Here is a 15,648-nt window from a genome sequence, read left to right on the forward strand (position 1 = left end):
CATATACATTTTTTCAAAAAATTTCCAAGACCTTTTGCCTTGAAATTCTGCAGCCTTAATCATGTCATTTGCTAGAAAAAATATTGTGTGCAAAATACCATAAACCCAAAAAAAGGTCTTTATCTTGGATGGGATAATACACTACAGCTTCTCCTTGGTTGCAAACTTCCAAGCCCAGAAAAGAAATCAGAACTCCTAGGTGTTGCAAAAACTGAACTTGCCATTCCTTGTTTATCTCCCTGCCATTATTGTTACTGCTTGCAGAAACTCAGAATTATGAGACTGCTCATTCCTTGAGAAATGCCCACAGTTTGCTGCCAGGCCTAATGCACATACCAAGTTGTATCAGTTATACTTTATATTCACTAGGTTCATTAATTCATTCGTTGCAGAAATGTAAAAATCAACAAAAAGAAAATGAATAAATTTCGAAATGGAAATGGGTGTGTCATCATCATGTATGTATATCTTTATCTTTATTTTGAACCCATTTTATTTACATTATACAATTTTCATCTTCATGGCTATGTTCCTTCATGACTGACTTACTCATTTTGCTAGATCCTTAGTTCTTGAAACATCTGCTTTATTATGAATATAATATTTTTGCCTGCATGTTTGAACACCTATTAACTAGTGTTAACTGAGCAGACCAAATGACTAAACTACAGATACCATTTTGTAGTACTGCATTACAAGAACTAAATAATAAAGAAAGATTAGATACGACGATTAAAAGAAAAGAAGTATAAATTCACAGACGTTCCATATGCAACATAAGCAGTAAAAAGAATTAAAGTATTAACAGTGTAGTTGTGATGTAATGTAATCCAGTATAGCAGAAGCACAAGGAACGATGACTCAGGGGCACCTCTCACAAATTATGTAGGAGAGGGTTCTAGAAAGAAGAAAACAGGAAAATGAAAGCAGACCAACAACTAGCATAAGACTTTTCTATAGAAAACATAGGGATACCAATAAAGTTGTAATATGCGGAGCATAGAGGACTGGAGTAAATGTCAAGTTATTAAGGTTTGTTTAATCCACACATCCTGTTGTAGAACATTGTCTAGAAAAAAATTGGAACTGTGCTTATTTTAAGATGGAAGTATAAATGTGATCAGTGAATAACACTTGAGGCGAGGTTGCTTAAGAGTAAATGATCTACTTCCTTTTAATCTATTTTTGTCATAGAAAACAATGTTAGCTTTAAATAAAATGAAGGAATGGAAAAGATGAGTCAACTGTAATCCTAGAATCATGAATCAAAAGATGTACAAAATGGAAGTTAACTGTGCACTGAGCCTTTTCATTGTTTTATGAATTACCTGGTCAAGGCATCATCAACTGAAACCTTATTATCCACGATAACAACCAAGTAATTTATCCTAGATCTACTTTGATGACAAAACCTGATTGGGTAGACATTCTTAACATGGGTCTATGGTTAATCATAATGAAATGCTGTGTAACATTCTATCAGAATTTTGATGATCAAATTAACTTGCAAATAAAATCAGTGTCTGAAGGGGTTGCAAGCCCCACCAAAACCCACCACATCCCTACATCTCTAAATATACTAACTCCAAGATCACACAACAGTGGGGAAACTACTGATTTCTATACCCCACTGTCACCTAATTTTAGGAAGACACGGTAAGTGCCATCTGTTTTCAGTGAAAATGAATGGTACTCAACTGCCCATACCTATTCACTGACATCACTACCTTATAATGATATGCATCATTTATGTAATTTCTTCAGTGAAATTAACATTGATGGCCTGACCAGTGAGAAGGTGTTTGTGTGTCATGTTTATCTCAGATGCTAGTTCTAGTTCAACCAGTAACTAAGACTACATGCTGCACTGGCACATACTCATGGCAAAACCATGAAGAAAATTCATATTTGCTGGATACAGCTTTCATAAGCGTAAGATTCAAAGGAGTAGGGAGAAGATCTCCTTATGAATAATTACATGAATTCAGCTCATGAGCATTATGTACTCTTCTATCACAGACTACCTTGAAAAAATTATTAAAATAATTTCACGTTGCTAAAATGCAGTCTTCTCTTTTGCATCATTACCTATGATATTTGCATAAATCTCATTAATCATTCTTACCTCATTAATTATATTTCATTTTTCTCCATCTTACCTGTCATTATTTTAGCCTTACTGGACATTGTGATACCAACTTCTCGATTCCTCACTGCCCCATTTAGTCTATACCAGAAATTCTGTTTTCCCTGTAATCTTGCTGTTATTCCTTGCTGTCAAAACCATTTTGAAATACATTCTGTCTCTGTGTGCCTGTGACATGTTTATACTCCACTTATTTACCTCTCATGTAAAAGCCCCCCCATACCTTCTTATCCTTCACAGATTTATAGGTACTTACTAGGCTGTGCATCTTTGAGGATCATAAAAAGGCTAGCCTTACATTCCTATGGTAGGTTTTAGCCCTTATATTTTGCATGCAAATAACCCACAGAGAAGCTGAGCAAGGATATGTTAGCACATTTATGTTTCTGCTATCACTGAGGGACAGGAGTGCTAAATCAGGGGAGAATTGTGGGTTACCCATCCATTCCTGCAAATTACATTTGAATAGAAAAAGAAAAGTACTTTGCTTTATGTGGAGTGGACGGTAGTTCCACACAAGCAGTACTGATTGTGATATAAACTTATCCTTCCAACATGTTCTATTTATTTTGCAAAAGAGATCAAGATCCCCTGAGCTGGTGTTTATGATATAATTGGACGTGCAAATGTGTAATAGATCTGATAGAATAAGGACTGTTGAAGCTCTACATGCAAGGCCATGGTCACCTCTCAGTAGCCTGTATGATACTTAGAAGAGGGCCAAGGCTTTGAGATGGTCTGTATAGTTTTACAATTTAGACCCTTGATGTTTTTAGTGAGAAACAATTTTAGTTGTTTCGGTCTTGACAAGTGTGTGGAGAGTTACATCTGAAAAAGGGCATTACACTTAATGATCGGCCTAATAACTGCTGAGTGCAGTGGAACACTTACATCCCTAGATCTGGATGCAATACAGGTAGATATAAGCTGTGCAGTGAAAAAGAAATTTCTTACAATAGATATGTGGTGATCAAAGGATAGTTCATTATTGACGGATTATCAGATCCCAACTACGGGATCAATTTTCAGGGATGTGCTGCCAATGAGCTAGTTAAATGGGGAGTCGTGTTTGTTGAAGGATACAATTATACATGTCTTATCATTTAGTTTTAGTCCATGGTTTTGACACCATCTGTTTGAGATAGGCCCTCTTAGAGGATCTTGATGACCTCTGGGGAGTTTATGATGCACCAAGTTTGCAGTCTTCTGCAACTTGGGCAGCCACAAACCTTTGACAGTTTTGATTGATGAAGTAAATGCCAAAGAAGAGTGGCTTAAGGACTCAATCCTGTGCTGCAGTTCTAGTAACATGTCTTTTGGAGGAAATATAACCACCCACACTAACTTCCCAGGTTTTATTTTTGAGCTACTTGGCTATCCAAAGAGTTACATAGGGATTGACATTTAGCTGGGAGGGTTTTATCTGTGATACCCCAGTGTGGGATAGTATTATTGAATGTCTTTGTAAGGTCTAGATATGCCGTGTGTCAAGGAAGTCAGTCAGGTAAAGTAGACAAGACTTGCCTTTGACCAATCAAAACTGGGTTGGGTCAAGAGTCTGTAGGTTACCTATATCCTTACATAACTGAGCCGTATGATCTTTGGGTCTGCTAGAAGAATGCCACTCACTCCTATGAATACTGTATGGTCATTTTACTGGTATTAAGTTTGTTAAAGCCCTTTCCTCTCATGTAATAAGCATCCATAATTAAACTGCATGCTCCACATTTCTTTGGCTGGGTGTTCATCTCACTTCCTGCTATGTATATATTCCTTGCCTCTTTTATTGCTTGCTACATTAGTGACAACTGACTTGTCAGTTACTTTTTTCTAGCTATAAACCCATTCCTCTCACATACTTCCATATCTTTTCTTTTCTTACCTTCACTGCTTATATATCTCATCTATAATATTCTCTTTCCTAGCTGATCGCAAAAACATCTTCCTTATATGTCTCAATATCCCCCTCTTCCAGGGTTGCATTCTGCCATATCTGGTTTAAAATTACAGTATGCACTTCAGAATATTTTGGTGACTACTGAGCTCAGAAATTATTATTATTTTTATGAGAGATTTACAAAATTCTATTTTTGCAAATTAGTTTAAGAAATATTGGTTATTCTGGAAAAGTGCTACGTTCTCAACAATATTCTTTATTCAGAAGCGGAAAGAAACATTGGCGTCCAGTGCATTTCCTTATTATCTAATAGCCTTTCAGAAATAACAGAATTGCTTTAGTGAAGGTCAGAGTGAGAGAACAGTGGCAGAGATTTTTTTTTTTATTGTGTGAGTAACTGCCTAAAATCTGAACGGCTCTACTAGGCCATCTGTAAGGGTCTGTAGAGTTTCCTTACATATTCCCATATATTTGAGGTGACATAGATATATTTTCTTGCTTTGCTTCCATACGGACTGACATTGTTTTTATTCTTTTTTGCATAGAAAAGCACTGAGTAAACTAATAAGTTAGAGCCAAACTGTACATCCAGCAGCCTTTATTAGTTAATCTGATACTGGGTGCTTTCACACTGCTTGTATTTGTTCTGGCAATGAATACTCAGGTATCTTAATTCTAAAGCCAGCAGCTTAGCTGGCATCACTGTCTTTCTTAAGAGCAGCTTGGCCAGGTTGTTAGAGTCATAGCTGTCAAACAGATGACCCTGGGTTGACTTCCGCAGCTGTAAATTGCACATAGTGTAATATCTGGCAAGTCACTCAGGTTTGTAGCATTTGGCATCTATAATTTCTTTCCCATCTATTTTTGTATTCCAATTTGTGAGTGCCTCAAATAACATTAGAATTCTCCCTCCTTATTAACAGGTACTTTGGAAAACGATTGACCGCAACGATACTAATTGTGGTCAGACAAAGTTGTTTTTGGTGCATGACCTGGTTAAATTTATAGCAACTGGGTAATGCTGATTTAGTTTTTTGAGCATGTATTTTGTATGAATATGAATAGATGAGTACTACATTTGTTAAGCATTTGCTTTGATGCTGTCAGGACAGAGTAAGGTCAGAGAGTGTGCAGTAATCAGAGTTGTCAGTATTTTGGCACCTTGATAATAAGTAAACCGCACTGAGGTCTTGATGGGCTTCCAAAATAGTATTACACATGAAAAAGACTTGTTTCTGTTTGGCAAAATACACAGGCATGTTTGTGCATACATTTCTTCCATATGACAGCTAGAAAGTGAAGGTAAAAGCAGCTTAATAAAATATTGCCGACAAAGCCTTAATGTATTGCCATTGTTTGTCTTCAATATGTAGAATTATTAATCGCTGGTATATCATTGGTCCTGTTTTTAAGCAGCACACGTCAGCACATATTATAAACAATTCCTGTTATTGCATATTATTCCAGATATAAAGTAGAACGTGCAAAGCATGTTTTACATCACTGAATATGAAGTACATCACTTATTTCTTACCTTAAAACAGTAGTTTTGTGTTTTTGTATACTTGGGTCCACCATACAGGTGTTTTTCTTTTTTTTATTTACATTATATACTAAGCAACATTTACATATCTTCAATTACTAACATTTTCATGATTAAAATGTAATAAAAGATTTATTTCCCAGTGGTAGTTTGCTCTTAAACTGTAAGATGTTGAAGTCATTAGAGAGTGGTTTGTCATAACCATGTTCTCGGCTAAAGTGCAAAAAGAATCTGCAATACCATTGCAGCCGATTGTGGCATGTATCTTATTGGTGAAAATAAGTTACAGGAATAGAATAGCTCGAACTGTGCTTACAAAGTCTTTCGAAAAACTGCTATTTCGTTAAGACTTATAGAGTAATTCTTTAACAAGGTCCCACCATCAAACACCTGTGCAGTGTTTAGGTCCATCCATTTATAATCATCGCCTGGAAGGTAGATGTCTCTGCTCACTTTTCCTTTTTCTGTAATTGGTGCGATTAATACCTGCAAGATACACATTAATGATACAAACTGTAAAAAAAAATCCTGGTGTTGATATCAGATTTTGACTGATATGGAATATTCCACAGCAAAAGAAATACAAAATGAAATATTTTATCTTGGATTAATCTGCTAGTATACATAAATTAATTTGTACATATTCATTTATTTTACATTTCTTAACAGTGTAAGTTCACTGGTTAGGTGAATCTTTTTGGGCACAACCCAGGCCAACTGGCACATAATTGCAATAAAATTACTGTGTTGAATATATGGTATGTTAAAATTACAGGGCACTTTGAACTTAACAGTTCTTGCATGTAGAAAACATTATTATACCATGATCCCCCCAAAACGTGCACGCTGATTGGCCAGCGTGCCCGTTGTAAATCGAGTTATACTAATGGAAAAAAGTCCGGTCGCCCGGACTTTTTTCCATTAGTATAACTGCTTTAAACACTGTCTCGCTATGTTAAATGGGTTTAACATGGCGAGACCTTTAAAATAAGCAACGGAGATCTCCGTTGCTTATTTTAAAGCTGTCTCGCCATGTTAAACCCATTTAACATAGCGCAGTGTTAAAAGCAACGGAGAAAGCAAGATCTCCGTTGCTTTTTATGTCTCGCTATGTTAAATGAGTTTAACATGGCGAGACAGTTAAAATAAGCAACGGAGATGTCCGTTGCTTATTTTAAAACTGTCTCGCTATGTTAAACTCATTTAACATAGCAAGACTAAAAAGCAACGGAGATCTTGCTTTCTCCATTGCTTTGCCCACAGCTCTGATGTACTGCGCAGGCGCGCAGTACATCAGAACTGCCGGATGCCAGACATCTGCGGAAGGGCAGTAAACAGGCATTATACTATGCCATTATTTAAGAAAAGTAACAGTTTCTTTTCTTAAATAATGTCATGGTATAATAGCAATAACCCACTTCTGGGTGTGGGTAATGCTAAATTTACCCACGGTTGGCTTTGTTTGGTCCTCGGGCTTCGCCCTCGGGACCAAACCACGCCAACCGTGGGTAAATTTAGCATTACCCACACCCAGGCGTGGGTTATTGCTATAATATTAATGGAATACTGTATTTGCTACACATATAACAGAAATCGAAGGTTTAACAACTCTATAATATGCAGAAAACTATAACAGTCACTCGATGCCAGTAGAGAAAAAAATTAGGTTATTCACTGATGCAGAGGCAAGAAGTATACACACTGAAGACATGGTTTTATGAACAGGCCTAGATTGCTGGCTAACTGGTTAAGGAAAGGAATATCTTACTTCCATTGACTGAATAGCTTCCGCCTGAGGTCCATTCACACTTGTATAAAGAGTGGTGAATTAGGAGAGCTTGAGAGAGCCTAAAAATCAGTGGGGTTATCAGGTATCCTGCTGATGCCCAGAGTGGGCCATACAAGCATTGTAAATTCAGTCATACAGCCAGCCTAGATTAGGTTAAATGGATTACAGTCTGTTGAAGATGATGGATAGCTGAATTGCCATGACGACCTAGTTGCAAATGATACAAGAGAAGGGGGCTGTAAGGTAGCAAAGGGAGGTAGAGTGAAACTGGGAGTGATGTGGTCCTGGCATGAACAAACGGTTATCGGTTGGGAAGGTGATAGAGAGGAGATGATGCTGATGTGGCCTTAAAGGTAATAGCTGACATGAGCAAATGGCCACTGGCTGGGAGGGGGATGGGGATCAAGATATACTCGCAGTAAAGACAGTAAGATTCACTATCAGCTTGATGGTTCCGAGAATGAGCTTAAATTCTGTGGCACTGGTGACTCATGTTTATGAACAACTGGAATTAGCAGACTTTTTCCTTCATATAGGTGAAACACTACAGCTCTTAGTCTTAGCTGCATTCCTATTATTTTTGTGTGTTCTTGTATTTTGTAGCTTGTATTGAATTAGTTTTTTTAAAACTTCTTAGAGAATGGGCAATCTGTACATCACCATCCTGACTGGAGAAAGAATGCTCTCCAGCAAGGTGTTAATATAAAGGTTGTTCTTCTTCTTTCGGCTTTTCCCGGTTAGGGGTCGCCACACCGGAACTCCGGTCCACTAATGATTGGCAGTAGATTTTTACGGTGCCAAGATGCCAGCCTGACGCCCAACCTTCAATGAAGGGATGCCCATTCACACATGTCTTTAGAACGCCACTCGACCGCGGGGAGGACATGCAGACTCCGCTCAGAAGGCGCTCCAGCTGAGAATTGAACGAGAGAACCTCTTGCTGTAAAGTGTGTTAATATAAAGGTAATGCCTGCAAAAAATAAAAATAATGAAGCCACCATTTCACAGCAAGTTATTAAGCTTCCATGAAGTTTGGACACAAATATAACCAACAGCTTTTTAAGGCTCAACTTGCGAGCCCTAGAAAAATGAGAAACAGGAATCTGTAATATCTGGCATTATTGACTGAACTTAATCCTCCATGTTTTACAATACCAGGGGGATAAAAAAGAACTAGGCTGCAAAATCAGGGACATTAAAAAGCACGGGGGGGACAAGGTGCAACAAAGTGACTATAACCATATGTGTGTGTGTGTGTGTATGTGTGTGTAAGAGAGAGAGAGAGAGAGGAGAGGGATAACAAATTCCAAAGCATTTACACTGCAACATGAAATCTATCGACAGACATTTTTTTTTAAATATGAAACTCTAATGTCTGGCATTAATGACTGACTTTATTATTTGTCATGTGTGTGTTACAACAAAGCGACTGATGCTGCTAGTTTTGTGTGTGTGTGTGTGTGTGTGTGCGCGCATGTGTGCAAGAGAGAGAGAGAAACACCAAACGTGAGATAGGGAATACCAAAGCATTTACGCTTATGCAGTCTATCAACCTCCAATTTTAAGAAAAAAATATTTTATGGCATTATTGACTGATGTTAATTCTTCATTATTTATCACGAGGAGTTTGCAAGAAAGGGTCTGTAGCTGCTGGTTTTGTGTGTGTTTTGTCTGTTTCCATGTATATTTTTGCATATGTGATTGTGTATTTCTGCATATGTGCATGTCTGTATGTGCTTCTGAATGTGTGTGTGTGTGTGTATGTAGACATTAAATATTTAAATAACTTGTATTTTCAATGTCAAATATACTTCCTCCAACAACAATTACATATGCTACAGCAAATTTGAAAGATTAGGCAGAGGAAGTACTTTGCATCAAAATACATTTAAAAAAAGTATTTGGTAATAAAAAAGAAAAAAGCAAATACAAACAATTTAACAGCCCATTCTCTAAGCACAATAATGCCCTTCAGAGTAGCCATTATCCACGAATGAATGCCTTTCTAGGGGTGCTAAGGCCCCACTGAGTGAAGCACTGGACCTCATAACATCCATGGGTATGCATTAATTCCCTGATAATGCCTACCAAGCATGCAATAATTACCATTATTTCATGCTTAATCCTTACTGTATGATGAAACTGCATATGTTATCTGTACTTATATTTGTTACAGCCCTAATTTATTTATTTATTTGCATTTGTTTACCGGGATGATCCAGCTGGGCCAGAAGTGCCCATTTTCATTGGAGTCCCTGGAAGAAAAGCTCCACATATAAGACATTTCACATACACAACAGCATTTACATTAATAAAGACATTTACTTCATATTATTGGCAGCTTATACAATTGGTGAAAAAAAAAAGTACATAAGTAATCATTCTCAAATCAAAGATATTATACAAGCAATACAGAATATATACATGAGAACATTCCATACGAGTAGTTTTCAGCTAGCAAAATTTATATAGGGCACTTCATGCAGTGGGTGCAAAGAAGATATAGGAATTAATTAGAGACTAGGTACTTAAACTTTTCACATGTTTAAGAGGTGTAATAGCTGAGCGATAGACTATATGAGTCCTGTTGCAGGAATCAGCAAAGTTGGTGGTATGATATTAAGGTAGGCTGCGAGAGTACCTGAATGTCTCGCGTGGTTCAAAGGTAGATCTATAAGGGTTAGAAAGAGAAGAAAATAGACATGAGGGATCAATGGTAGGACAATGAGGGTTAGTAGAAGAGGGAAGTGGACAGGATGCAGAGGCGGAATAAGTAAAAAGACAGGTGGATGTGAAAGAAGGATGCCAGAATCGTAGAGTGGGGGTGAGAATAGTTGTGAAGGTTGAAATTAGGATATACGAGATGTGCATGTGCACAGCCAAGATGGAGAGAGGTGTTGTTTCAGCGATGTCTTGAAGAGGATTACTGAGTGGGTGGATCTAAGTGTTGGGGGAGGGAGTTCCTTTTTCCAATGATAAAGGAGTAAAGCATCTGGCCATCCGAAAGTTTGGGTTTTTCTACATTTACGAGCATTTGGTCATTGGATCAGAGTGGTCTGTTAGGATGGTATAAAGTAAGTATAGAAGATAGAGCAGGGCACATGGATGGATTATGAATGAGTTTGTGAGCTGTCATTAGTTGGATGAAGGTGAGATAGTTGGGGAGCTCAGGCCGTTTTAGGCTGCATAATGATAAGCAGTGGTGGGATGAGTAGGAGGCACTAGTTACAAACTTAACAATTTTGCTGTAGCATGAGTCTAGTTTGGACTTTAGAGAGGACTGAATGTTGGTGAGGAGGGGGGCACCATATAAAAGAGAGGGTAATAGAAAAGAAGAGGGAAGGGAAAGTTGTGCTGATGCACTGAGTAGATGTTTGTGTCTGTGGAGAGTGCCAAGCTTTTGATCTGTCTTTTTGACATTGGACTGGATGTGCAGGTCGAATGTGAGATTTTCATCTATGATGACACCTAGGAGTTTTGTGCTAGGTACAATGTTGATGGTGGTACCATTTAGGGATTGAATGGTGAAGTTCTCTTTTTGTTGGAGTGTGAACTTTTTGGGGGCAAAGATTACTAGTTTGGTTTTGTTGGGGTTCAGGGCAAGAAGATTATTAGACATCCAAATTTCGGTGGCGGTGAGGGCTTTTTGGGTGAGTTGGTGTAATTCTGAGGAATTATTTGCAGTGCAGATGATAGTGGAGTCATCTGCGTACCAGATGACTGAGCCTTGATATAGTGAGGTGTGGAAGTTAATGATAAATTTGCTAAACAGAAGTGGGTCTTAAATGGAGCCTTGAGGAACACCAATGGCGGTGTTTAGGAAAGGGAAGTAAGAGTTCTGCCATTTAGTAGATTGGTGCCTGTTAGTGAGGTAATTAGTGAACCAGTTAGAGTTTGAGGTGAGGTACCTATGTTAGAGAGTTTTGTTAGAAGGAGAGAGTGGGATATAGTATTGAAAGCTTAAGAAAGATCAAGAGATAGTGAAGATATGATTTTACCAGTGTCATGGGCTTGGTTGACAGTGTCCATGAAGGATACGTGGGCAGTGGTGGTTCTGTGTCCTGTCCTAAATCCATGTTGGGTGGGGGAGAGGATGTGGTTGTGAGTCAGATGGTGAAGAAGTTGAGAATGAATAAATTTTTCCAGAATCTTAGAGATGGGTGATAGTATAGCAATGGGTCTGAAGTTGGTGATGTCTATGTTGGGACCCCCCTTGTGTAGGGGGTGGATAAGCTTTTTTCCAGATGATGGGCATATAGGATTCTTGTCTCCAAAAAACATTCAGGAACCAAGCGAAAATGCTGCAAATTCTTTATTTCAAGCTTCTAGTACCTCAGCTGAAAAGCTTTCAAGGAATAACATCACAAACTGCTGCAGCCTATTTAAATCCCACCAATTAAATATGCGAATTCCTCCATATTCACCAAATGATTACATACATATTTCAGTATGTATTATCTATTACGTAGACAGAATTTAGAACTGACTAGTATGTTTGCATTTATGATGTAGTAATTTTGTACCCTAAAGACAATATACTACAAAATATGGTGATTTTTTTTCTTTTCAAATCTATCCTTTAAATAAAGGATTACTGTCTCAGTGGAGCTCACCCTAACAGTTTAATAAACAAATATACAAAAAGATAAATAACTACATTAAAAAATATTTGTTTAACCAGTCTTTTCTGAAATATCCTCTGGTATTACTGCCTTTACATCCTATAATTCTGATAAAGGCTCTTTTGCTAGTTTAGTGTTTCTGGACTTTGGAAGAACCTTCGATATGTTGGCGAGTACCAGAGTATTCAAAGAGTGTAGTACCATCTGATATCAGCTGGACAAGAAGAGTTAACTGTGGAAATATTCTATAGCCATGTTTGTTTCCTTCTGTATATCTGGTTTCCTCCCACATGCGAGTAGGTAAAATGGCAGTCCTCCAAGTGACCATAGGAGTGTGTGATGTTAGCATCCTGCAATGGGCTGATGCCTCGTCCAGGACTGATTTCATGCATTACATTGATTGCTTCAGTGGATAGAACCATGACCCCCCCCCCCTCCAACAACCCTGTATAGGATAAAAAAAATGTCAGAAAAAGAGTGAATAGCCTGTGCTGCTACCATAGAGGAATAAAGCTGTGACCGGTTCAACTAACACCTCTGGTGCTTGATGGTGTAGATAGGGAGGATGGTAAGTGCCCTTTCTGAGGGAGAAGGATGGTGGTTCCTGCCCATTCCATGCCATTGCTCTGATGACATGGCCTCAGCTAAAGAATGGAGGCCCATCATAATGTGAGGAGCCACTTCTTCGAAGATGTGAGCATTGTTGCCCAAGCAAGTGGTGGTATTAATAGGTAGGGGAGCCTGGCCCTTGCACTGATGTGGGTACTCGTATCACTACCTGAGTTGGGTTAGGCCATAAGATGAAAAATCTCATATTGCCAGGATGCCTGCAAGAGCACAAAATACCCTTATGGCTGTCTGGTTGATGGCCCCTCTCAGACAGGGAATGCTTAATGATCTGTTTGTCTTCACTGTAAAACTGTACTATACTGATAAATATGTGGGCAATTGCAACAGCACAGATAATTGTAATAATAAATGCAGTAAATCAGGTACACTGATGTTCCGCTCACCAGGCTAAACAAGGAGAAAGTTACTGTCAGCTGCTTGTCGGTTGCCAGGATCCGCCACATAATGCATGCACTCAGGTCACTCCACAACAAGTACAAATATGACTCTGTCATTGTCCATGTTGGTGTGAATGACCTGAGATGTACCTCCCTGGACTACATGAAAAGTGACATGGAGGAGCTGTCCGATCTTGTAGCCCAGGCAGGTATGACCCTAGCCCTGAGTAGCATCCTGCCATCACCCAGAATGATACCACAGTACAAGGACAAAATGAATGACTTCAACAATTGGCTAAGCTTCTGGTGTCATTCTAAGGGGATCCAGTATCTGTCTGCCTGGGATGACATGATCGATAAGCCACGATGCTTTGCCAGAGATGGCCTGCACCTGTCGCCCCTGGGATTCCTGATACTGGCTAAGGCTCCAGCCACCCCTATAGTGCCTTTTTTAGACAAGGTTCACATGACAAATTCACCACCATAACAGGTACAAGCAAGAAGAATCTGAGGGTATTACTACTCAGTGCTAGAAGTCTAAACCTCAAAATGTACTTACTCGAGGCACTCCTTAAAATGGAGAACATCGACATCTGTGCAGCAACAGAGACCTGGTTCAAGGCTCCAGAGAGTACCCCTGCATTACCAGGCTATAATTCATACCACACCTTTCGGCCACCTAACCTGGACCAAAACACTAAAGGGAGAGGTATGCCCATATTCATTAAGGATATCCACACCTCCAGGCTAGTTGCTCAGCATAATGCATCCGAGATTATCCAAGTGCAACTAACTCTGGTCAAGACCACAATCCAAATTGTAGCTTGTTACAGATCCCTCACCATGCCCCAGGATTCCCACTCCTCATTTCTTGATACACTTGAAAATATTAGGGTACAACCTAACACCCTAATAATGGGCGATTTCAACTACCCCACCATTAAATGGGAAAACTACTCATGTACCAACTCTTGTGCTCAACGTTTTCTGGAATTCATAAATTCCAATGCCTTGGATCAACTTATCCACACCCCCACCAGGAGCAGCAATATCCTAGACCTGGTTATTACCAACATGGGCAACTGATACTCCACACCAGAGGTCAATTCCTCATTGTTCAGATCCAACCACAAGCTAATCACCCTAGACATCCACATCCCTCCCCTACCCCCCATTAGGGAAACCACAGTAAAAAAATTCTCCAAAGCCTTCCCGATTCTTAAGACAGAAGTGGCAAACTTCACAACACCCATGCTGACGGACAATAGAGGTATGACTGCTGAATCCTACACAAATGCACTTTATAAGCACTTACAGGAGTGCATGGATCATGCAATCGCTAACAGAACCAAGATGCTATCCTCCAAAAAAGGAAGCCAATCTGGTGGTCCCCTGCCATAAACAAACTCTACAACAGAAGAAGGAAACTGTTGCAAAAAAGAGTAAAATCCCATGATTGGAGAAACTCCCTGGTCAGCCTCAGTAAGAAGCTGAGATCCCTCATAAAATCCTCCAAAGCTAGTTATGAAAACAAAATCGCCACTGACTCTAAAGGCAACCTCAAAGCATTCTATAGCTATGTCAAGAATCTCAGTGGCAACACTCAGATCTGCTCTGAGTTACAGCACAATGACACTAAATATACAGAACCAACGGATATTGCCAACATCCTGGCAGATAGGTTCAGTGCTAAATTTACCCCCCTGTCATCCCCTAAAGGGCCCATCTCTATGCCAGAAGAATGCAAAGTTCCTGTAATCACGGCTGCACAGGTAAAAAACACACTATCCAAAGCCAAGAACACAGCATCCATGGGACCTGACAACATCCCAGGCTGTATTCTACATGAACTACAGAACGAACTGGCATCCCACCTAAGTACCATGTTTAATCATAGTCTCACCTCAGGCTATGTGCCCACTGAATGGTGTACAGCGACAGTTATCCCACTCCACAAAGGGGGAGCCAAGACCCCGGAAACTACCGCCCCATTAGCCTAACGAGCCTGGTCTGCAAGGCTATGGAACGTATCATCATGGAACTTATAAACAATGACATTGGTAATCTCCAAACTCAGGACCCCATCCAGTTTGGGTTTGTAAAAGGCAGATCATGTCTCCTAAACCTGATAGACTTCTTTGAAGCAGTCACCAAAGCCGTAGATGAGGGTAAGGTGGTTCACACAGCCTATCTAGATCTTGCCAAGGCTTTCAACACCATCCCCCACTCTGGAATTATAGATAAACTCACTAAACTAGGTATAAATCCCTATGTCACAAGATGGGTTGCCAACTGGCTCACTGACAGAACCCACACTGTGAAAGTAGCAGACTCCAAATCCAACTTCAGACCAGTGACAAGTGGAGTACCACAGGGTTCAGTCCTGGGTCCTCTCCTGTTTGGTATCTACTTCTCTGAAGTACAGGCTAACACAGAAGGTCTTTAGCTAACAATGTTTGCAGATGACTGCAAACTAGGAGCCATAATCAAAACTACAAAAGATGTGGACATCCTACAAAAGGGCCTCGCTGAGATGGATGCCTGGTGTCAAAGCCATGGCCTCAAGCTCAATGCCAAAAAGTGCATTGTCATCCCTTTTGGTAAAAACTCTGTACCCATGAACTACCACATAGGCGGTAGTCTA

The 15,648-nt window shown here is 39.4% G+C and overlaps 1 protein-coding gene across 1 annotated transcript in view; it reads right to left on the reverse strand.

Moving 5' to 3' along the window:
- Positions 1-414: 414 nt before the first annotated feature.
- Positions 415-15,648, reverse strand: part of LOC122798394 (SITS-binding protein-like) — a 449,240-nt gene continuing 434,006 nt past the window's right edge. Inside the window, exon 10 of the mRNA XM_044067300.1 lies at positions 415-6,072. Within this exon, the coding sequence (XP_043923235.1) occupies positions 5,899-6,072 (174 nt within the window). The 3' untranslated portion in view covers positions 415-5,898. The remainder of the gene's footprint in view (positions 6,073-15,648) is intronic.

This window comes from Protopterus annectens, chromosome 3.part1 (assembly GCF_019279795.1).
Source record: "Protopterus annectens isolate FY-2018-M chromosome 3.part1, PAN1.0, whole genome shotgun sequence".
Classification (NCBI taxonomy): domain Eukaryota; kingdom Metazoa; phylum Chordata; order Ceratodontiformes; family Protopteridae; genus Protopterus; species Protopterus annectens.